General features: G+C 46.5%; 1 protein-coding gene across 2 annotated transcripts in view; it reads right to left on the bottom strand.

Moving 5' to 3' along the window:
• Window positions 1-23437, bottom strand: part of slc30a6 (solute carrier family 30 member 6) — a 64132-nt gene extending 40695 nt beyond the window's left edge. For both annotated transcript variants that reach the window (XM_080782421.1, XM_080782420.1), the window contains exons 1-4: window positions 23147-23437; window positions 21427-21473; window positions 17887-17973; window positions 8709-8793 (exon numbers count right to left, since the gene is read on the bottom strand). In XM_080782421.1, coding sequence (XP_080638547.1) covers window positions 8709-8793; window positions 17887-17973; window positions 21427-21473; window positions 23147-23408 — 481 coding nt within the window. In that variant the 5' untranslated portion in view covers window positions 23409-23437. The remainder of the gene's footprint in view (window positions 1-8708; window positions 8794-17886; window positions 17974-21426; window positions 21474-23146) is intronic.
• Window positions 23438-24651: the final 1214 nt, after the last annotated feature.

The raw sequence follows: 24651 nt of genomic DNA on the forward strand, positions 1-24651 counted from the left end.
CAATCACTTGGATCCTGTGGGTTGCCTCCTGTCCGGAGCCCCTCCTACGTCTCACCAGGTCCACTCCTGCTCTCACCAGGAGCACCGCCAGGGCCTGTGCGTTGCACCAGGCACTTCAGGAGTGGTGGTTTCTTGAGCCGCAATGGTTCTGCAGGCTCCACCGCTGGGCAACGGTGGTACTGCAGGCTCCGCTTGCGGCTCGATTGGCCCTCCTAAAGGCCTCATCGAAGGGAGGACGCAGGCTGGGGCGCTAACCCATACTGCTCCCGGGGGTGCCGTCTACATTCCGGCTGTTACCCGTCTCTCCGGTGGTCACCAGACTATACCTGGTTGTCACATAGTCTATTCCTATGAGTCACTATAAATGGAATACCTCAGAACGGAAATACATGGCTTGGATGCACCTGGGACGTATCCTCAGTGATGTATCCCTAGTATGTCTAACTAACCTATAACCAACGCTCATGGAAATGAAGCCAAGGCACCTAGGCTCGATGTGGCCTGCCTGCGTCGCAGGTTCGAGTCCCGACGGCCTTTGCCGCGTGTCTCGGAAATGAAGCCACGGCCTGGATGGACCGCTGGCGAATAGCGGTCCGCTCACTTAGCTATACGCAGGTTCGACTCACGATCCCGCCAGCCTTTGCTGCGTGTCACTACCCATCTCTCTCTCTCTCTCTCTCTCTCTCTCTCTCTCCATGTCCCGTCAACCCAACTGTCCTGTCAAATTATTTTAAAAAATATTTAAAAAAAAAAGAACAGGAAATGGAGCCAATAGAGTCCTGACATCACTCCCACTATACATCAAAAGTAGGGATTAGGAAAAAAATCCCTAAAAAAAAGGTAGCACATAGTTGCTGTCCCGAAGAAACCTCATAACTTATTTTATTCCATAAATCAATGCTATTGAACACCCTGTGTGTTGTTTCATAAATCAGTTCTATTGAACACCCTTTACGTCTGTGTGTTGTTCCATAAATCAGTGCTATATTGAACACCCTTTACGTCTGTGTGTTGTTTCATAAATCAGTGCTATATTGAACACCCTTTACGTCTGTGTGTTGTTCCATAAATCAGTGCTATTGAACACCCTTTACGTCTGTGTGTTGTTCCATAAATCAGTGCTATTGAACACCCTTTACGTCTGTGTGTTGTTCCATAAATCAGTGCTATTGAACACCCTTTACGTCTGTGTGTTGTTTCATAAATCAGTGCTATTGAACACCCTTTACGTCTGTGTGTTGTTCCATAAATCAGTGCTATATTGAACACCCTTTACGTCTGTGTGTCGTTTCATAAATCAGTGCTATTGAACACCCTTTACGTCTGTGTGTTGTTCCATAAATCAGTGCTATATTGAACACCCTTTACGTCTGTGTGTTGTTCCATAAATCAGTGCTATTGAACACCCTTTATGTCTGTGTGTTGTTTCATAAATCAGTGCTATTGAACACCCTTTACGTCTGTGTGTTGTTCCATAAATCAGTGCTATTGAACACCCTTTACGTCTGCGTGTTGTTTCATAAATCAGTGCTATATTGAACACCCTTTACGTCTGTGTGTTGTTCCATAAATCAGTGCTATTGAACACCCTTTACGTCTGTGTGTTGTTTCATAAATCAGTGCTATTGAACACCCTTTACGTCTGTGTGTTGTTCCATAAATCAGTGCTATTGAACACCCTTTACGTCTGTGTGTTGTTTCATAAATCAGTGCTATTGAACACCCTTTACGTCTGTGTGTTGTTCCATAAATCAGTGCTATTGAACACCCTTTACGTCTGTGTGTTGTTTCATAAATCAGTGCTATTGAACACCCTTTACGTCTGTGTGTTGTTCCATAAATCAGTGCTATTGAACACCCTTTACGTCTGTGTGTTGTTCCATAAATCAGTGCTATTGAACACCCTTTACGTCTGTGTGTTGTTTCATAAATCAGTGCTATTGAACACCCTTTACGTCTGTGTGTTGTTCCATAAATCAGTGCTATTGAACACCCTTTACGTCTGTGTGTTGTTTCATAAATCAGTGCTATTGAACACCCTTTACGTCTGTGTGTCGTTCTATTGAACACCCTTTACGTCCGTTGATTTAGTCGACTAAAGAAAATAATGTTGCATGCCGTCGCGATGGCGCTCTGTAAAATGACTACTTATCCGACTTATACTTACACAAAAACTATACAAAAATAGCTGATCCACCGACTCCCGGAGCATTGCAGAGCGCTGTGCGCTGTCAGTTTGTACATTGGCCTATTTTCTGAGGAGGCGACAGAAGTTTTGGGTAGTCGCCGGACGTCATGTTTTTAGTCTACCAGATGAACAGAGCAGAACGAGGCGGAGGCCGATCGTCGTAAAGGCCCATCTTTAGTCTACCAGATGAACAGAGCAGAACGAGGCGGAGGCCGATCGTCGTAAAGGCCCATCTTTAGTCTACCAGATGAACAGAGCAGAACGGGGCGGAGGCCCATTGTCGTAAAGGCCCATCTTTAGTCTACCAGATGAACAGAGCAGAACGAGGCGGAGGCTGATTGTCGTAAAGGCCCATCTTTAGTCTACCAGATGAACAGAGCAGAACGAGGCGGAGGCTGATTGTCGTAAAGGCCCATCTTTAGTCTACCAGATGAACAGAGCAGAACGAGGCGGAGGCTGATTGTCGTAAAGGCCCATCTTTAGTCTACCAGATGAACAGAGCAGAACGAGACGGAGGCCGACTGTCGTAAAAGGCCCATCTTTAGTCTACCAGATGAACAGAGCAGAACGGGACGGAGGCCGGTTGTCGTAAAGGCCCATCGTCGCACATTACAAGGACCACCTCTCTCTTGACATCATCATCATCATCATCATCTCGCTTGGATGAATCAGCTGTGCAGGCTGCCTGCAAGGATGATGGAGTGCAAACCGCGCGCACGCACACACACACGCACTACCCAAAGTACTTTTCATGAACACAAGCATACAGAGTACAAACACACACACACACACACACACACGGTCACGCTGCATAAACACAAACACGATAATTAGTGTCCACAAACACATTACACACACACAGTGCACAAGCAACAATACACTGCGGACACACTGAACACACACACACACACACACACACACAGGCAGTAGAGTACATGCATGCATGGATAAACACACGCACGAGAGAGCGCGGTACACCGAGCTGATGTGTGTGACATAACATTAACGTTGTTTAGCCAGCAGAGACAGGACAGTCCTCTGGTCTGATGGACACGCACACGCGCACACACACACACACACACACACACACACACACACACACACACACACACACACACACACACACACACACACACACACACACACACACACACACACACACATCTTCTGTACTTCTGCGAGGACATACGAATTGAAACAGAAGAAAACGATTGCCTGAAACCGTCCTGGAAAGATTGCATGCACAGCGAGGCTGTCCCCAAACATTCAAGGTTCGAATGTTCGCTCGTTAGGGTTGGCACTCGAATCTTAATTAATGGGTTTGAACCATTCGTTTATTCTATTTTCTTGTCTTTATAAAAAAATTAAAATATATATATATTTTAAATAAATAAATCTAAATAAATAAATAGATAGATAGATAAATAAATCTCGGCGAAAATGTGATATGAGCATGTCAAAAAAAGTAAGTTTCTAGTGCTAAGAAGAAGCTAAGTTATGTCTATCTCCTTGTTGTGCTGTCCCTCTCCAAAATCCCCTGTGCACATTAATTTGGTGATGGGCCTGCAGCCAATCAGCCAATCAGCAACAAACACACACACACAATAGTCCTAAAATAAGGACTAGGGTACAGCCTTAATGTACAGTTGGAACTGCATGGGCTCAGGGCTCCCCAAATTATTTGGCGTCAGCGTCATAATTTCTACAGTGTGTTGTTTTCCGACTAATTACGAGTGGATGCCAATTATTTATTTGGGGGGGGGGAATCCCCTCTCTCTCACTCGGCAGTAAACAGACCAACACAGAGCGTCGCAGTCCCGCCCCCTCGAGAGACCCGGAGAAGAAATGGCCGTTCATTTTCCTCATAGGCATTTCTTAAAGTATTTATTTAAAGACGGTTACGCCGCGGACAAAGCCAACTCGGATCGTGACAAATCATGACAATGAACACAATATTTTGGGCCGATCAAATCATTAGAAAGAAGAAAATAAAGTCAGGAGACAACACTATTTGTTTGGTTTTTCTTCTTATAAATTATTTGATCGGCCCCAAAACATTGTGTTCATTGTCATGATTTGTCATGATCAGAGTTGGCTTTGTCCGCGGCGTAACCGTCTTTAAATAAATACTTAAATAAATGCCTATGGGGGAAAAATGCACTGAGATTCATTTCCTGGGCCACTCGTCGTTCTGAAAGGGGGAGGGACTGCGACGCTCTATACCGTATTATTTTTTGGGGGGGAATCCCCTCTCTCTCACTCATCAGTAAACAGACCAACATATCGTACAATAGTGTATACAGACCATGGGCATCTGCACATTTATATAAAGTGGCAATTCAATGACTTTTAATGAAAAATATACATATAGGTAATTTCGAGGAAGCAATCCGATTGGTTGAAAGGGCTTTCTAGCCGTGCTTAAACCACGATATTGGAACACCTAACCTAATCAAAACAAAGAATTCAGCCGGTCTGTTCTCCCAGAGGCTAGGCTAGCGAGCTAGGGGCTACTATAGGCTACGACCATTTGTGGTCGTAGTGGCTACACCTGTCATTCACAATTATGATTTTTTTTTAGGGAAGTTTTGTTTAGTTTTTAAGGGTCACTGTTGTATTATTGCAATTTTACACTCCAGGCTGTTCTTTATCGTCATTAATGCGTTTCTGCTCCGTCTGAAAAGTCAATGAGTTTAACCCATTCTGACCTGAGATCAGATTCATACGAGGTTTCCACGGGACAAACACTGGTCTGATGAACCCATTCTGACCTGAGATCAGATTCTAAAAATGTCAGTCGTTCTTCGACTTTTTCAAAAATAGCAGACCTACAAGCTCATAGCGCGCCAGTCGGTGGCGCGCTATGAGCTTGTAGATCTGCTATTTTTCAATACATAAAGCGTAACATGATGCTAACACCAAAATGGGTGCCCGGTCAGAATGGGTTAAATGTACAGGGAATTATTTTCCGGGTCTCTCTCGAGGGGGCGGGACTGTGACGAGACTATATTGCTTAAATAGAACGTTGCAGTCCCGCCCTCAGACGTTTCAAAAAGTCTTTATTTAAAGACCTTTACACCGCGGGCGAAATATAATTATTTTGGGGGGGGGGTCACGAACCTGAGAAGGTTGAGAACCACTGCAGTTATATCACTTATTTTTTGTTGCCACAGCAGCAGAAAAACAAGTCTAAGAGTCGATTCATACTCCTATTTTAGAGCCGAATAAAAGTCGGTTCAGGCTCTGTAGAGCCTACAATGTGACGTCATTTGAGGTTCGGGGGGGGGGGGGGGGGGGGGGGTACCGTCCTAAAGTCGTCTCTTCGGTGCTACTGAAAATCTCTGACGAGCCGAAATCCTTTCGGCACTACAGCGCCGAAACAGCGGTAAAATAGGAGTATGAATCGGCCACAAGAGGCGTAGCAGTATAAAACTAAACCCAACTCCTGAATGTAATCCTATTTCAACCCATTCTGACCCGAGATCAGATTCTATAAATGTCTTCTGCATCCCGACAGTTTTCTGAAAAAGCTATGTTTCTATGTCAGTCGTTCTTCCATTCTTAACCATAAAACAACCATGTACAGTATCTATTATATGCACGCGCACGCAGCCATGCACGCAAGCACACACACACTGTTACAACTCGTCTGTGTGTCTCCATGTCTGTCTCTACGTATGTCTCTCTCTCTCTCTCTGTGTGTGTGTGTGTGTGTGTGTGTGTGTGTGTGTGTGTGTGTGTGTGTGTCTGTGTGTGTGTGTGTGAGAGCGTGCGTGTGTGGAGCGATCTGAAACGCATTATGAGCTTGTAGATCTTCTGTCTGCCTGCATATCTATCTGCCTGTCTGTCTGTGTGTATCTGCATGTCTGTCTGTCTGTCTGTCTGTCTGTCTGTCTGTCTATCTGCCTGTCTGTCTGTCTTCTGGGTGTTGTTGTCATTGAGTATTGACGGTGTCGTCTTCTTCCTCTCGCTGGTTCAATACCCTCTGTCCTCTGTTTCCTGTCTGGACCACACCTGACACCGAGCCTAAGGAGCGTGTGTGTGTGTGTGTGTGTGGTGTGTGTGTGTGTGTGTGTGTGTGTGTGTGTGTGTGTCTGTGTGTGTGTGTGCATGCTCATCTGTTTGTGTTTCTGTGTGCGTCTGTATATTGTTGTGCAAGCATGCGTGCATCCATGTGTGATTGATTATATGCTTGTGTGTCTGTGTGTGTGCGTGTCTGTGCATGCATGCGCGCGCGTGCGTGCGTTTGTGTGTGTGTGTGTGTGTGTGCGTGTGTGTATGTGCGCATGTGTTTGTTCGCTTTGAATTATGTCCAAAAAGCTGCGTCTTGGTCTTATGTTCCACATCATAGACTAACTTTCATTTTGAATGCAGAATTTTTGATATAGGTCAGTGGACGTGTTTTCAGAGCATATTTATAGAGGTTATGCACGTGACATCATCATCAACATGCCCGGAAATTATGCACGGAAAGCCTAGTGGTGGCAAAAAACTACATTCTGACATCGACAGCCCAGACATCCACACAGAAAACTACATTCTGACCTCGACAGCCCAGACATCCACACAGAAAACTACATTCTGGCCTCGACAGCCCAGACATCCACACAGAAAACTACATTCTGACATCGACAGCCCAGACATCCACACAGAAAACTACATTCTGACATAGACAGCCCAGACATCCACACATAAAACTACATTCTGGCCTCGACAGCCCAGACATCCACACAGAAAACTACATTCTGACATCGACAGCCCAGACATCCACACAGAAAACTACATTCTGACATAGACAGCCCAGACATCCACACATAAAACTACATCCTGACATCGACAGCCCAGACATCCACACAGAAAACTACATTCTGGCCTCGACATCCACACAGAAAACTACATTCTGACCTCGACAGCCCAGACATCCACACAGAAAACTACATTCTGGCCCAGACATCCCCACAGAAAACTACATTCTGGCCTCGACAGCCCAGACATCCACACAGAAAACTACATTCTGGCCTCGACAGCCCAGACATCCACACAGAAAACTACATTCTGACCTCGACAGCCCAGACATCCACACAGAAAACTACATTCTGGCCTCGACAGCCCAGACATCCACACAGAAAACTACATTCTGACATCGACAGCCCAGACATCCACACAGAAAACTACATTCTGGCCTCGACAGCCCAGACATCCACACAGAAAACTACATTCTGACATCGACAGCCCAGACATCCACACAGAAAACTACATTCTGGCCTCGACAGCCCAGACATCCACACAGAAAACTACATTCTGACATCGACAGCCCAGACATCCACACAGAAAACTACATTCTGGCCTCGACAGCCCAGACATCCACACAGAAAACTACATTCTGGCCTCGACAGCCCAGACATCCACACAGAAAACTACATCCTGGCCTCGACATCCACACAGAAAACTACATCTACATCATAGAAATCTACTGCCACAGATGATGATGCGTTGTAATACACTCGTGACTTCGGTTGAATTTCTTGCAAACTACAAGGTGAAAACAAGGTTCGCGTCATATCGCATATCGCTTCAGCGGTGTGCCAACACGCTGTATACCAGTTAGATCGTCTGCAGAAATGAAACACAGTGTCAGAGTGTCAGATTAGCGCCAATTTGGCCAACAGCCGTCAATATCCTAGCAATAGAAACAGGATGGATAGTGGGATCTATAAGGAATCGGATCGATAATGTGTGAGACAGACGTAAACGCAAATATTCCAGATTGTAGCGCGACCCTCGATTGTTCCCGGAAGTTAGCAGTAGGGGTGTCCAACCGATAACCGTTAGCCGTTTATGAATTGGTTACCGACAACACTAACGGCTAATGGTTTACCGATAAAAAAATATATATATATTTTGAAGCGCCGAGAGCGGGCACCGCGGCCAAAGCACCAAGCCCCTCTTTCCACCAAAACAAAACCACCAAAACAACTGCATGTAGTACTAGTGGACTGTGGAAGCAGGAGGGTAAAAGAAAAAAAGACGAACACACACACAGCATTGCGCGCCCGCAGATCTGCCCTTCATGCAACGAACGTTGGTTCCTTAAACGGCAGATCGCGTTGTGGATCTGTCGTTTTATGGATCATAGAACGAACGTACCGGTATGATGTTAGCTTGTTGCTAACGGGACCCCCCCCCCTCTCTAACACGTCTTTCTCTCTCTCTCTCTCTAATCCTTCCTGATCGGTCCACGATACATGTGTGCGTATAGAAGACTGTAGCCTACGCACTAGTGCACTGGCTGACGGCAGGCCGCGTGTAAACAGTGTTATTTGTCTATTTTTAATGTCAAATTTTTTCTTAACGGATAACGGTTAATTAGCCGGCAAGTCGGTAACCGGTTAATACAATCTTTCCTTTTGGTCATCCCTAGTTAGCAGTCAGTGTGTGTGTGTGTGTGTGTGTGTGTGTGTGTCTCACGTGTGTGTGTGTGCGTGCGTGCGTGGGTGCGTGCGTGCGTGCGTGCACTCACCCATGCTGTTGGTAGAGTTGCACCACATGAGCAGACATCCGGTACACAGCAGGTTCAGAACCCCAAACAACAGGATCCGCCACGACTGAAATGATACAAAACACAAATACGGTGGACTTTTATCATATGTGTCATATTATTCATGTGTAGTTAGTGTACTTTCAATGATTTTATTTGATACATTTAGAAAAAGCTGTTATAAGAATACATTATAATCAGCGATTCAAGTATTTCACAGTAAAGTCCGAAGACTTATTTGTCATTTCCACTGAGTTCCTCTCACACTGAACAGAATAATACTTTAAAATACATCACAACACATACACATAAGTTTAACCGTACAAATACATTACAACACAAGCAGTGGTTCTCAAACTTTTTCATGTCAAGGACCCAGACACAGAGAGAGAGAGAGAGACAGAACAGCAACACATTTGCTTTTTCCAGAAGCTGCAAAATCGCAGAAAACTTTTAAATTTGTGACACAAACCACATCGGAGGTTGATGTAAACATGTAACATCAAGGCTCCAAATTAAATAACTTTTAAAAGAAAACACACCATTCCGCTGTTTTAACTTAACCCATTCTGACCGGGCACCCATTTTGGTGTTGGCATCATGTTATGCTTTAGCTATTGAAAAATAGCAGATCTACAAGCTCATATCGCGCCACCGAGTGGCGCGATATGAGCTTGTAGACATTTTTAGAATCTGATCTCAGGTCAGAATGGGTTAATCAGACCAGTGTGTGTCCCGTGGAAACCTCGTATGAATCTGATCTCAGGTCAGAATGGGTTAAAAAGGCTGCACTTTTACACATGACGGCAACATTTTATTTTATTGATTGACAGTATTCCATGTGTGTGTGTGTGTGTGTGTGTGTGTGTGTGTGTGTGTGAGAGAGAAAGAGAGGGGGGGGGGGTTGAGGTAGAGGCAGACAAAGAGAGAGAGAGCGAGATACAAGGGATGTGATGTGTAGTTTATAGTCGCATATGAGAAGGGAGAGGATTCAGAGGAACGAATGAATGTGTCTATGTGCGTGCGCGTGTATGTTTGTGTGTGTGCGTGTGCGTGTGCGTGTGTGTGTGTGTGTGTGTGTGTGTGCGTTAAGCGTGCGCGTGTGTATGTCCCAGCCTGTCACTATCTGTAGCGGTCAGGCTGCGCTGCAGAGTGCAGAGTGCTGTGAAATCTACAATTACTGTGTTATGACAGAGCTGTGTGTGTGTGTGTGTGCTTGTGTGTGTGTGTGTGTGTGTGTGTGTGTGTGTGTGTGTGTGTGTGTGTGTGTGTGTGTGTGTGTGTGTGTGTGTGTGTGTGTGTGTAAACACAGTGACATTATTCTGCCCAAAACATTTCCAACTCCTCTCATCCTCATCTTTGCCTTTCATGCACACTGAACACACACGCACAGGCGCGTGCACGCACGCACGCACCCACACACAGCCTGGGGTAGTGTGTTGTGTCTGTGGTTAAGAATGACTCACTACTGCCACTGTGTGGCCGTCTGCAGTGTTTGAGGTTGGATGTGACATTGAACTGCCAAGCGCCGACACACACACACACACACAGTAAACAATGTGGTGACATCATCACAGCGCGCCCTGGCCCGGTTGCTTCTACCTCATCAGTGAGCGACAGACGGACGGACAGAACCATAAGAGTCCTACAGTCCTGAGTCCTACAGTCCTGAGTCCTACAGTCCTGAGTCCTACAGTCCTGAGTCCGACACCCGACCCAAAACCCTAACCACACACGGAAGTCGGATGATTTTTAACCCATTTAGACCAGATTCTACACATTTCGGAAAAACATATGTTTATATGTTTGTTTTTCAGACATTTTGTGTCAGTGGTTCTCAAACATTTTAATGTCCCCCAAGATTAAATGTAATTGGCCGCCGCGCCGAAAATATATGTTAATGACGTTTAGAAGCTTTAGAACACTTTCCTGGGGGTCTTTATGTGTGTAATATGTGGTTTTAGCTATTTTAGATTGTAGCAGTGCCAGTGAGCACAGTGTCTCTGATGTCATGGACACTGGTCTCAATACCTTCCTGGACTACAATTCCCATAATTATTTGGTGCACTGCTCCTCCTTGTGGATAGGGTTAGATTTAATCATTCCTCCCGTTGTAGTCGGTCGTGTTTTGGCTACATGTAGCTGCTTCAGCCACATCCGGTATAACTTCAGCCACATCCGGTATAACTCCAGCCACATCCGGTATAACTTCAGCCACATCCGGTATAACTTCAGCCACATCCGGTATAACTTCAGCCACATCCTGTATAACTTCAGCCACATCCGGTATAACTCCAGCCACATCCGGTATAACTTCAGCCACATCCGGTATAACTTCAGCCACATCCGGTATAACTTCAGCCACATCCGGTATAACTTCAGCCACATCCGGTATAACTTCAGCCACATCCGGTATAACTTCAGCCACATCCGGTATAACTTCAGCCACATCCGGTATAACTTCAGCCACATCCGGTATAACTCCAGCCACATCCGGTATAACTTCAGCCACATCCGGTATAACTTCAGCCACATCCTGTATAACTTCAGCCACATCCGGTATAACTTCAGCCACATCCGGTATAACTTCAGCCACATCCGGTATAACTCCAGCCACATCCGGTATAACTTCAGCCACATCCGGTATAACTCCAGCCACATCCGGTATAACTTCAGCCACATCCGGTATAACTTCAGCCACATCCTGTATAACTTCAGCCACATCCGGTATAACTTCAGCCACATCCGGTATAACTTCAGCCACATCCGGTATAACTCCAGCCACATCCGGTATAACTTCAGCCACATCCGGTATAACTTCAGCCACATCCGGTATAACACCAGCCACATCCGGTATAACTTCAGCCACATCCGGTATAACTTCAGCCACATCCGGTATAACTTCAGCCACATCCGGTATAACTCCAGCCACATCCGGTATAACTTCAGCCACATCCGGTATAACTTCAGCCACATCCGGTATAACTTCAGCCACATCCGGTATAACTTCAGCCACATCCGGTATAACTTCAGCCACATCCTGTATAACTTCAGCCACATCCGGTATAACTTCAGCCACATCCGGTATAACTTCAGCCACATCCGGTATAACTCCAGCCACATCCGGTATAACTTCAGCCACATCCGGTATAACTCCAGCCACATCCGGTATAACTTCAGCCACATCCGGTATAACTTCAGCCACATCCTGTATAACTTCAGCCACATCCGGTATAACTTCAGCCACATCCGGTATAACTTCAGCCACATCCGGTATAACTTCAGCCACATCCGGTATAACTCCAGCCACATCCGGTATAACTTCAGCCACATCCGGTATAACTTCAGCCACATCCGGTATAACTCCAGCCACATCCGGTATAACTTCAGCCACATCCGGTATAACTTCAGCCACATCCGGTATAACTTCAGCCACATCCGGTATAACTCCAGCCACATCCGGTATAACTTCAGCCACATCCGGTATAACTTCAGCCACATCCGGTATAACTTCAGCCACATCCGGTATAACTTCAGCCACATCCGGTATAACTCCAGCCACATCCTGTATAACTCCAGCCACATCCGGTATAACTTCAGCCACATCCGGTATAACTTCAGCCACATCCGGTATAACTTCAGCCACATCCGGTATAACTTCAGCCACATCCGGTATAACTTCAGCCACATCCGGTATAACTTCAGCCACATCCGGTATAACTTCAGCCACATCCGGTATAACTTCAGCCACATCCGGTATAACTTCAGCCACATCCGGTATAACTTCAGCCACATCCGGTATAACTTCAGCCACATCCGGTATAACTTCAGTCACATCCGGTATAACTTCAGCCACATCCGGTATAACTTCAGCCACATCCGGTATAACTTCAGCCACATCCGGTATAACTTCAGCCACATCCGGTATAACTTCCGGTCCGTCTGTAAAAGTGCTCCGCTGCTATAAATCGATATAAAGCGCTCTGATTTAATGGATTAAATAACCCCGGGGCAATTAAGAGTGTTATTGATGATATTGATTTATTCATGAGTGTCTATGAATTGAGTGCATAGGGCCTAAATGCATAGGGCCGATCCCTTTTGGAGTGTTTGACTATAGGCTGTTTTTTTTTTACATTCATGTTCAATAAACTATTCAATCAACAAAATAAAAGACCGGCCCAGGCGGTGGCGTAACCGTCTGGGCCCCCGACTGGTAATCCAGTCGCAGTGTGGCCGCGGGTTCGACTCCCGAGCCCGACACGGCCTTTACTGCATGTCTTCCCCCCCATCTCTCTCTCCTGTTTCCTGTCAGCCTACTGTCTGTCCCTTCAACAAACATTGAAGGCGTAAGCCGCAAAATAATATCTTAAAAAAAGAAATAAAGACCCACGGCAATTAGGAATGAGAAACCGACCCGGTTCTGAGGGACAAGTCAATATTTTGGACCGGAACCGGCTCTCTGGTAGTTGGGTTCCCGGGCAGACCCGTGCTAGTACTAACCCTCCACACCCCGAACCCAGAAGAGGACCTCTGGTAGTTGGGTTCCCGGGCAGACCCATGCTAGTAGGCTACTAACCCTCCACACCCCAAACCCAGAAGAGGACCTCTGGTAGTTGGGGTCCCGGGCAGACCCGTGCTAGTACTAACCCTCCACACCCCGAACCCAGAAGAGGACCTCTGGTAGTTGGGTTCCCGGGCAGACCCGTGCTAGTACTAACCCTCCACACCCCAAACCCATAAGAGGACCTCTGGTAGTTGGGTTCCCGGGCGGACCCGTGCTAGTACTAACCCTCTACACCCCAAACCCAGAAGAGGACCTCTGGTAGTTGGGTTCCCGGGCGGACCCGTGCTTCCCTCTACAACCCAAACCCAGAAGAGGACCTCTGGTAGTTGGGTTCCGGGCAGACCCGTGCTTCCCTCTACAACCCAAACCCAGAAGAGGACCTCTGGTAGTTGGGGTCCCGGGCAGACCCGTGCTAGTACTAACCCTCCACACCCCGAACCCAGAAGAGGACCTCTGGTAGTTGGGTTCCCGGGCAGACCCGTGCTTCCCTCTACAACCCAAACCCAGAAGAGGACCTCTGGTAGTTGGGTTCCCGGGCAGACCCGTGCTTCCCTCTACAACCCAAACCCAGAAGAGGACCTCTGGTAGTTGGGTTCCCGGGCAGACCCGTGCTTCCCTCTACACCCCAAACCCAGAAGAGGACCTCTGGTAGTTGGGTTCCCGGGCGGACCCGTGCTTCCCTCTACAACCCAAACCCAGAAGAGGACCTCTGGTAGTTGGGTTCCGGGCAGACCCGTGCTTCCCTCTACAACCCAAACCCAGAAGAGGACCTCTGGTAGTTGGGGTCCCGGGCAGACCCGTGCTAGTACTAACCCTCCACACCCCGAACCCAGAAGAGGACCTCTGGTAGTTGGGTTCCCGGGCAGACCCGTGCTTCCCTCTACAACCCAAACCCAGAAGAGGACCTCTGGTAGTTGGGTTCCCGGGCAGACCCGTGCTTCCCTCTACAACCCAAACCCAGAAGAGGACCTCTGGTAGTTGGGTTCCCGGGCAGACCCGTGCTTCCCTCTACAACCCAAACCCAGAAGAGGACCTCTGGTAGTTGGGTTCCCGGGCAGACCCGTGCTTCCCTCTACACCCCAAACCCAGAAGAGGACCTCTGGTAGTTGGGTTCCCGGGCAGACCCGTGCTTCCCTCTACAACCCAAACCCAGAAGAGGACCTCTGGTAGTTGGGTTCCCGGGCAGACCCGTGCTTCCCTCTACACCCCAAACCCAGAAGAGGACCTCTGGTAGTTGGGTTCCCGGGCAGACCCGTGCTTCCCTCTACAACCCAAACCCAGAAGAGGACCTCTGGTAGTTGGGTTCCCGGGCAGACCCGTGCTTCCCTCTACACCCCAAACCCAGAAGAGGACCTCTGGTAGTTGGGTTCCCGGGCAGACCCGTGCTTCCCTCTACAACCCAAACCCAGAAGAGGACCTCTGGTAGTTGGGTTCCCGGGCAGACCCGTGCTTCCCTCTACACCCCAAACCCAGAAGAGGACCTCTGGTAGTTGGGTTCCCGGGCAGACCCGTGCTTCCCTCTACAACCCAAACCCAGAAGAGGACCTCTGGTAGTTGGGTTCCCGGGCAGACCCGTGCTTCCCTCTACAACCCAAACCCAGAAGAGGACCTCTGGTAGTTGGGTTCCCGGGCAGACCCGTGCTTCCCTCTACACCCCAAACCCAGAAGAGGACCTCTGGTAGTTGGGTTCCCGGGCAGACCCGTGCTTCCCTCTACAACCCAAACCCAGAAGAGGACCTCTGGTAGTTGGGTTCCCGGGCAGACCCGTGCTTCCCTCTACAACCCAAACCCAGAAGAGGACCTCTGGTAGTTGGGTTCCCGGGCAGACCCGTGCTTCCCTCTACACCCCAAACCCAGAAGAGGACCTCTGGTAGTTGGGTTCCCGGGCAGACCCGTGCTTCCCTCTACAACCCAAACCCAGAAGAGGACCTCTGGTAGTTGGGTTCCCGGGCAGACCCGTGCTTCCCTCTACACCCCAAACCCAGAAGAGGACCTCTGGTAGTTGGGTTCCCGGGCAGACCCGTGCTTCCCTCTACAACCCAAACCCAGAAGAGGACCTCTGGTAGTTGGGTTCCCGGGCAGACCCGTGCTTCCCTCTACAACCCAAACCCAGAAGAGGACCTCTGGTAGTTGGGTTCCCGGGCAGACCCGTGCTTCCCTCTACAACCCAAACCCAGAAGAGGACCTCTGGTAGTTGGGTTCCCGGGCAGACCCGTGCTTCCCTCTACACCCCAAACCCAGAAGAGGACCTCTGGTAGTTGGGTTCCCGGGCAGACCCGTGCTTCCCTCTACACCCCAAACCCAGAAGAGGACCTCTGGTAGTTGGGTTCCCGGGCAGACCCGTGCTTCCCTCTACAACCCAAACCCAGAAGAGGACCTCTGGTAGTTGGGTTCCCGGGCAGACCCGTGCTTCCCTCTACAACCCAAACCCAGAAGAGGACCGCCAAAGGGTTCACGGCGGTTTAAGCCGCGTTTGTTGACCCACTCCGAGGCGGCTTAAAACACCAACACAGACGTTTTAAAGCGAGCGATGAATCGGGTCAGCGCGCGGTCAGGTCAGGACTCAGGAACAGGCCGGTCGGTCGGTCCACTCGGGCGGTCTGACCGACCGGCCGAGCGACCAGCGGGCCAGATGGAGGCGCTCACATAATTCCTAAAGAGGGGATTGAACCCTGAGCCGGGTCCGTCTCTATCTGTGGGCACACGGGAATACCACCAGGAATGAGTCCTTAACCCTTTGAGCCCCGAGACCATGGTTCTACAAAAGGTTTAACACATTTTGGTGTCATGCTTTAGCTATTGAAAAATAGCAGATCTACAAGCTCGTAGCGCGCCACCGAGTGGCGCGCTATGAGCGTGTAGGTCTGCTATTTTAGAAAAGTCGACCACCAGAATGTTGTTTTTGGCCACAGACCCCCCCCCCCCCCATCTGAAAATATTCTGTCGTCGTCCCCCAGAAGCAAATATCAGAGTTAAAAACATTCCCTTCATGTGAAAGAATATAATAGTCAAAGATTTCCCTGCATTCTCAGAATTCTTCAAAAATAGCAGATTCGGTGGCACTCTATGAGCTTGTATAGAGCTGCTATTTTTTAATAGCTAAAGTTTTAAATAATGTGGTTTAAACGCTGACACAGTGACACAGATGCTTTCCAGGTCTTACTAGGTTAATGTGTGTACTGTACACACACACACACACACACACACACACACACACACACACAGGAGACCTTACTAATCCCTGACATTAAGCAGAGAGACTGTAATGTATACTAACAGTACGGCAGCGTCATAAAGCCTCCATTTACATCATAGAGCAGGGGTGGGCAACTGGCGGCCCGGGGGCCACATGCGGCCCCCACCTTCACTTAATGTGGCCCTCAAGGTTCATATCAGAATACTGATATAGTATTTGGTTCCAGCTGTTTACAATTCCACAACATGCAAACATGACCCGCTTTAATTACTTCAGGTCTAAATTAGTAGCTCAATGCTCAACACTGCACGTATAATTAAAGGCATTTGAAATGACATAAAAATGTAAATTTTTCAGGATTCCAATTCGAATATAGCAAAAAATTGCTACGACAGTAATATATGGCCCTAGGGAGTGAGTGTGGAAATATAGTGGCTCCTCTCCATCGTCAAAGTCATAGAGCTTCTCATACTGACCCACCGACAGCATGGGAGACGTTTGGAAATATTAGGCAAAAAATAAAAACAACACGTTGATCCAAGCAATTCTTTTCTCTCGACTTGATGACTGCCTGCCAAAGAAAACAACTGACTGACAGACTACAACCCAGTGCGCTATGAGCTTGTAGATCTGCTATTTTTTATACAATCTTGAAAATGTGGCGTAAATCTTTGAATAATATATTCTTTCAGAGCGGACGTTTTAAACTCAAATCTTTGCTGCTGGGGGTCCCTGGAACATCATATTTTCAGATGGGGGTCTGTGGACAAAAACATATAATTTCTGGGGTCCTTGACATGAAATATTGAGCACCACTGATATACTGTATAGAAACATGAGTTTTTTTCAGAAAATTGTCATGATTTAGAAGACATTTTTTAGACATCAGGCCTAAATGGGTCAAGAAAAACTAAAGATGAGAGAATATATTACTACTCCAGTTTTAGCCTCTTTACATCGGCTCCCGGTTGTTTTTTCAAGGATCGATTTTACAATTATTTTACGTAGTGTGACCTGCTCCATGCGCCTAAAATGGCACAAATACAATGAAGCAGCTTTTTGCTTCTGCGGGCCGACAGCTTGGAATAAACTCCCGCTACGACTTAGCTTAGACATGTTCAAAGCACAGCTCAAGAGAAGACCTATTTCTACACTCTTGCTTTTAGTTTTAAATCTGCGTTGTTGTTGTTTTCCCTGCTGTTATTTTTTAACAGTTTTACTGTAATGTTCCATGATATTATAATGTTGCTTTATGTTTTGTTTTTTTTAACTGCAGCAGACTTGACTTTTGACCCCTACAAGGAACCCCAAAATGCAACATTACAGTCAAACACACACAGTTAAACACACACACACACACACACACACACACACACAGTCACACACACACAGCTTACCCGTCTATCCGAGGTCACCAGTCTGAATTCCTGGGACATTTTTCCAAACAGCGACCTGTGAGTCCTCCTGAACGGATGGATGGTTCCCTGGATGGATGCAACGACAACATTCAGAATTAGATCACATCCAAACATTCATAAAACAAACCAAGGCAATAGCACAGAACAGTGGTGTTCAACCAAGTCACCTTTATCCCATTCTGACCCGAGATCAGATTCATACGAGGTTTCCACTGGACACACACTGGTCCGATTGACCCATTCTGACCTGAGATCAGATTCTAAAAATGTCAGTCGCTCTTCGATTTTTCAAAAAATAGCAGACCTACAAGCTCGTAGCACGCCACTCGGTTGCGCGCTATGAGCTTGTAGATCTGCTATTTTTCAATAGCTAAAGCATAACATGATGCCAACACCAAAATGGGTTCCCGTTCAGAATGGGTTATTTATATAGGACATTTAAAAACAACAGAAGTTGACCCAAAGTGCTTTCCATATAAAGATTACATCATAAAAATACAAAATTAAAATAAACGTTTAGCAATACTTCATATAAGAAAAATACAATATTATATTACAACATTAAAAGAGCATGAAACAACAAAAAAGCCTGCCGATTACAAAAAGGTTTAAAACATTTACAGGACTTCAGGAGCTGAAGGCTCCAATGGAGAAAAGGTGAGTTTTTAGGGAGGATTTGAAACGGTCGATGGTTGGGGCTGGATTTGATGTGTAGTGGGGAGACTATTCCAGAGTTTGGGGGCAATTACTGAGAAGGCCCGGTCTCCTTAAGGGGACAGCAAGGGGCAATTGGGAGGTTGACCTAAGAACCCTGGTGGCTGGAGGTGCAGAAACCAGTGATCCTCGAGGGGCTTCCAGGTGGGCCCTATAGCTAAAAGATAGAGAGATGGTAACTAAAGGGACCCTTATTTAGATCTTTAACTCTTGAGCGTAAAATAAACCCAAATGGTCCCCGTACAGCCCGGGTCTATATTTGGTTTAATTTTTTACACTCTCAAGAGTTAAATTATTGTTTAATATGCGCATTACTTAATTCACAAGAAGTCTACACAATTTAGACAATGTAGAAGATTTGTTCTTTTTTTAACCCATTCTGACCGGGCACCCATTTTGGTGTTGGCATCATGTTATGCTTTAGCTATTGAAAAATAGCAGATCTACAAGCTCATATCGCGCCACCGAGTGGCGCGATACGAGCTTGTAGGTCTGCTATTTTTGAAAAATTCGAAGAACGACTGACATTTTTAGAATCTGATCTCAGGTCAGAATGGGCTAATCAGACCAGCGTGTGTCCAGTGGAAACCTCGTATCAATCTGATCTCAGGTCAGAATGGGTTAATCAAATGTTTGCCTGTTGTAATCTGCCCTAACGGTATAGCATATTATACAAAATCTTATCCAATGATAAACAAGTGTTGGGTCTGAGAGGCTGCATCTCATCAAATGGTGCTCCGTGGTTTAAATGCTGAATAAATAATAGACCTCCACATGAAAACACTCATATTATTTCTTTGTCCAAAGACCAAACCTTGAGTTGCTCCGCCATCTAGTGGTGTATTTCTGTATAACACTCACCTTTCAGACTCTCCCTACATCACAGTATGGAACGCAACGCTTTACTTTTTTAAAGAGGTGCAACCACTTCATTAAGTAGCTTTGTGTGTGTGTGTGCCTGCCTGGCTGGCTGGCTGGCTGGCTACCCGTCTATATTACAGACACCCCAGAGCCGAAGGAGGCGTCTACCTTTCTATGTCTATGGAGAGATAGACACCCCAGAGCCGAAGGAGTGCTCACACTCGTAAATAGACTTAACTTGTCTAACTTGAAAAATAATACAGCCCTCAGCTGTGTCTGTGCTCCGTCATGCCAACGAGGCTGAACTGCCTCCAGGCTACATACTGTACATTCATAGTTACAGTATACAGCAGCAGTTCACCTAAAGTCAGCTCAAAGGGCTGTGAAAGTTTGTTTTTGCGACACTTTTGGTCGAACCAGAATAATTTGCAATCACACAAATGTTGCCAATTATATTTTGAGTGACGTTGCCGATTATATGTTGGGGTTGTGTAAGATCGATGCAACTAAAATGGTCCGAATTGCAAGCCTCTACACTGTCTCCCTCTCAGCTGTCCTACAGTCTGTCTCTCCTACACTGTCTCCCTCTCAGCGTTCCTACTGTCTGTCTCTCCTACACTGTCTCCCTCTCAGCTTGCCTACAGTCTGTCTCTCCTACACTGTCTCCCTCTCAGCTTGCCTACAGTCTGTCTCTCCTACACTGTCTCCCTCTCAGCGTTCCTACTGTCTGTCTCTCCTACACTGTCTCCCTCTCAGCGTTCCTACTGTCTGTCTCTCCTACACTGTCTCCCTCTCAGCGTTCCTACAGTCTGTCTCTCCTACACCGCCTCCCTCTCAGCATTCCTACAGTGTCTCTCCTCCACTGTCTCCCTCTCAGCTGTCCTGCTGGCTGTCTCTCCTACACTGTCTCCCTCTCAGCGTTCCTACAGTGTCTCTCCTACACTGTCTCCCTCTCAGCTGTCCTGCAGTCTGTCTCTCCTACACCGTCTCCCTCTCAGCTGTCCTGCTGGCTGTCTCTCCTCCACTGTCTCCCTCTCAGCGTTCCTACAGTCTGTCTCTCCTACACTGTCTCCCTCTCAGCGTTCCTACAGTCTGTCTCTCCTACACCGTCTCCCTCTCAGCTGTCCTGCAGTCTGTCTCTCCTACACTGTCTCCCTCTCAGCGTTCCTACAGTCTGTCTCTCCTACACTGTCTCCCTCTCAGCGTTCCTACAGTCTGTCTCTCCTACACTGTCTCCCTCTCAGCGTTCCTACAGTCTGTCTCTCCTACACTGTCTCCCTCTCAGCGTTCCTACAGTCTGTCTCTCCTACACTGTCTCCCTCTCAGCGTTCCTACAGTCTGTCTCTCCTACACAACAAGCTGCTAAGTTATGTGAAACCCTTTACTTTGATCTCCCCCCTTCTTTAATTTCTTGTATTTCTTGGGATGGGAACTATGCACAAAAGCAAATTTCTTACTTACAACTCTTTATTACTTGTAAAACTGTGATGTGTCAATAAAGTTGTTTCTGATTGCCGACCTTATGACGAATATCAGCGATCTTGTTATATGTCGCATGTCCTGTCGCTGCGTTTAGATTCGACAGAGTGACAGACACGCAGAGACAGACAGACAGCACCAATACTTTAGTTTAGCTATACGGACCAGAACTGGAACGGAACCGGACCGGCATGAAATCCAAGTCTGTTTTCCGTCAGTCAGCTACTGAATATTCACAAACACTAGATTGTGAAATTCGCTACACTAGATCTGCCTCTTGGATCCATTGAGAATGTTTTCATACCTTGTCATGTGTGTGAGTTTGCGGTGGAACTAAACATGCTACACAGATGATTTATTATTAATGAACATTATTTAACGTCTTGTAAACCTCTATAATTGCAGGTGGAAAAGGCTGGCGGCACACTTATACCAGAACATAATGATGTGTTTAATTAAACTTACCAGAACATACGTGTCCTGTTCTTGTTTCTTCCTGTGCATGGGAACCTCTGTGGAAGAAAACACAAGAGACAACTATTAGTATCACTCATCATCATTCAACAACTACAACATCAGCACAACATTAACTAAACGGTGCATTTATATCGTGCTTTTATCCAAAGCGCTTTACATAGATTCACCCATTCACACACACACACACACATCATTAATACACCTTTACATAGATTGTGCATTACAATCACACACACACACACACCTTTATATAGACTGTGCATTACAATCACACACACACACACCTTTATATAGACTGTGCATTACAATCACACACACACCTTTACATAGATTGTGCATTACAATCACAGACACACACACACACACACCTTTATATAGACTGTGCATTACAATCACTCACACACACACACACACACATACACACACACCTTTATATAGACTGTGCATTACAATCACACACACACACACACACACACACACACCTTTATATAGACTGTGCATTTCACACACACACACACACACACACACACACACACACACACACACACACACACAGCACACGCCGGAGGAAACCATGCAAGGCACCAACCAGCACATCGGGAGCAATTAGGGGTTCAGAGTCTTGCTCAAGGACACTTCGACGCTAACTCTGGGGGAGCACCACAGGGTTCGAACTGGGAACCTTGCGGTTCCCATCCGGCCACTCTACCTCTGAGACACCGCCTCCCCATCAACAACTGACTCATACTTCTACAATGTGCAGGAAAGTAGTTACGTGCATCATTGCTGTCGGGCAGAAAACTGTGTTTTGGTGTCGTTTTTCATAAATGACTACTAGTACTTGCATCACACGAAATACTCCAAAGTAGCAGATCTACATACCAAGTCTATACATACCAGAAGAACACTCTATACTGCATTACTAACATCTCAGAGGCAAATATTGTACTTCTTATTCGTCTGCTACAACTGCCTGGCAGTGCTATTACTTGTGTTATTAATCATTTGCCAATTTAGATTATTGTCCATATACAGGACTTTTACTTGTAACAGGTTATTTCTACACTGTATGTTGATACCTTTACTATTAACAGTAATATGTTTTATTGAATAAAGTGAGAAATGACAGCACTTTCTTCCAACCACTGAATGACAATGACATCCATAGACGTTAACCATAGATATTAAAAAATAAATATGTTTCTGTTTATATGTCTAACCACTAACAACTAGCATGCTAAACATACTAACATTGAAACCTCCCTGTGGTCCCTGGGGCTAGCCTCCGTTAGCAGCATGCTAACACCCTAACGTTGAAAAGCCGGGTCCCTGGGGCTAGCCGCTAAAGCCTCCGTTAGCAGCATGCTAACACCCTAACATTGAAAAGCCGGGTCCCTGGGGCTAGCCGCTATAGCCTCCGTTAGCAGCATGCTAACACCAATAACATTGAAAAGCCGGGGTCCCTGGGGCTAGCCGCTATAGCCTGCGTTAGCAGCATGCTAACACATTAACATTGAAAAGCCGGGGTCCCTGGGGCTAGCCGTTATAGCCTCCGTTAGCAGCATGCTAACACATTAACATTGAAAAGCCGGGGTCCCTGGGGCTAGCCGCTATAGCCTCCGTTAGCAGCATGCTAACACCCATAACATTGAAAAGCCGGGGTCCCTGGGGCTAGCCGTTAGCAGCATGCTAACATAAACAAACAGACCCGAGTCGTGGTGGTGGTGGTGCTGCAGGTTGAGCACGTCCACAGACACCATGTCGGGCGTGTTTCCGTGGTGGTGGTGGTGGTGGTCCCCTTGGTGGTGGTGATGGTGGTGGTCCCCCAGCGGGCCCAGCTTCCTCTCCGTGACGCCGGACGGCACCACGTCGGGCTTGGGGCCCAGCTTCCTGGGGTAGTAGTCCCCAGCATCGCCGTGGTGCTGGTGCTGTGAGGACGTGGACATCAGTGACAGTCCGTCCATCGCCATCTCTCTCTCTCTCTCTCTCTCTCTCTCCACTTCCCTCTTCCTCTTCTCTGCTAGGTGGGAAAAAAATAACAAGCAAGCTACTTCCTCTCAGTGTTGCCAGGTTGTTTGGAGAGAAACAGGCAACCACGTCTATGAAAACAAGCCCACATTTTGATTGATTGAGTACTATTTATTAACTTTTTGCAGAATTACAGTACAGTTCAAGTACAACTCAACACAAAAACTGTCAACTGTGAGTGGACGACACCATAAAGTATTACACTTGTACAGCTTTTGTCCCCACACGTCTCATGTTTGCCATTTGAAAATGAAAGGAGAAATTGTCCTTTAAATATGACGTAGATTTGTGGCAACACAAACATTAAATGCCATTGACAATGAAGGGAAATATGTAGTCATATGTAGACGATCAAATTGACTAACCATGTAGGATGATGTATGATGATTGATAGCGCCCCTCACTTCTCACTTCACACGTTTGATTTTTTGTTACCGGTATATTTTGACAAAATCATCCTTTATACGATGATTTCCTGTTCTTTTATATAGAAGTGTATATATTTGTGGCGTTTTGCTTTAGTTTGAAATGTACCCAAGTCCCATTCTGCATAGTGCATACTGTTAATAAAAGTTGCAACCAAATTCAATCGATTGCTTTGGCAATGTATAATCGACAATCGTATGTTTTTGCATGCCAATAAATCTCCTTTGAATTTTATATTATTTTATATCGCCTATAACACGCAGACATGGCAACACTGGCTCTGAGACGTCAACATAAAACCACGTGCCAAAGAAGCCACGCCCCCTGGGTGGTGTCATAATAATGAAGGGTTTTTCCATTCATAATAAATCCCCTTTTTCAATGTTTAATAATGCAGTGGTTCTCAATGTGTGTTCTGGCCGGGCGGGGCCCCCCCAGGTCTTTGATTGATTGAAATATTTATTAACAGTTTGCAGAATTACAGTACATTTCAAGCACAAACTCAATACAAAGACTGTTAACTGTGAGTGGACGACCCAATTCATCATGTTCAATTCATCAAAACATTTAGAGACGTACAAATAGACACTTCTAGTTAAAGAACAGAACAGGAATTCATCATAAAGGAAGCAAAAAGGTAAAAGAAACATATACACCAAAATATTTAGGTGATGTATAAAACAAACGGATCCCTGGACTTCAGAGTTCAAAGTCTGGAAAAAAAGAAGACTATAGTAGAGAGAGTATAGCCTACAGTAA

Source organism: Protomyctophum bolini (assembly GCF_963924005.1).
Source record: "Protomyctophum bolini genome assembly, chromosome: 14".
In the NCBI taxonomy this organism is placed as follows: domain Eukaryota; kingdom Metazoa; phylum Chordata; class Actinopteri; order Myctophiformes; family Myctophidae; genus Protomyctophum; species Protomyctophum bolini.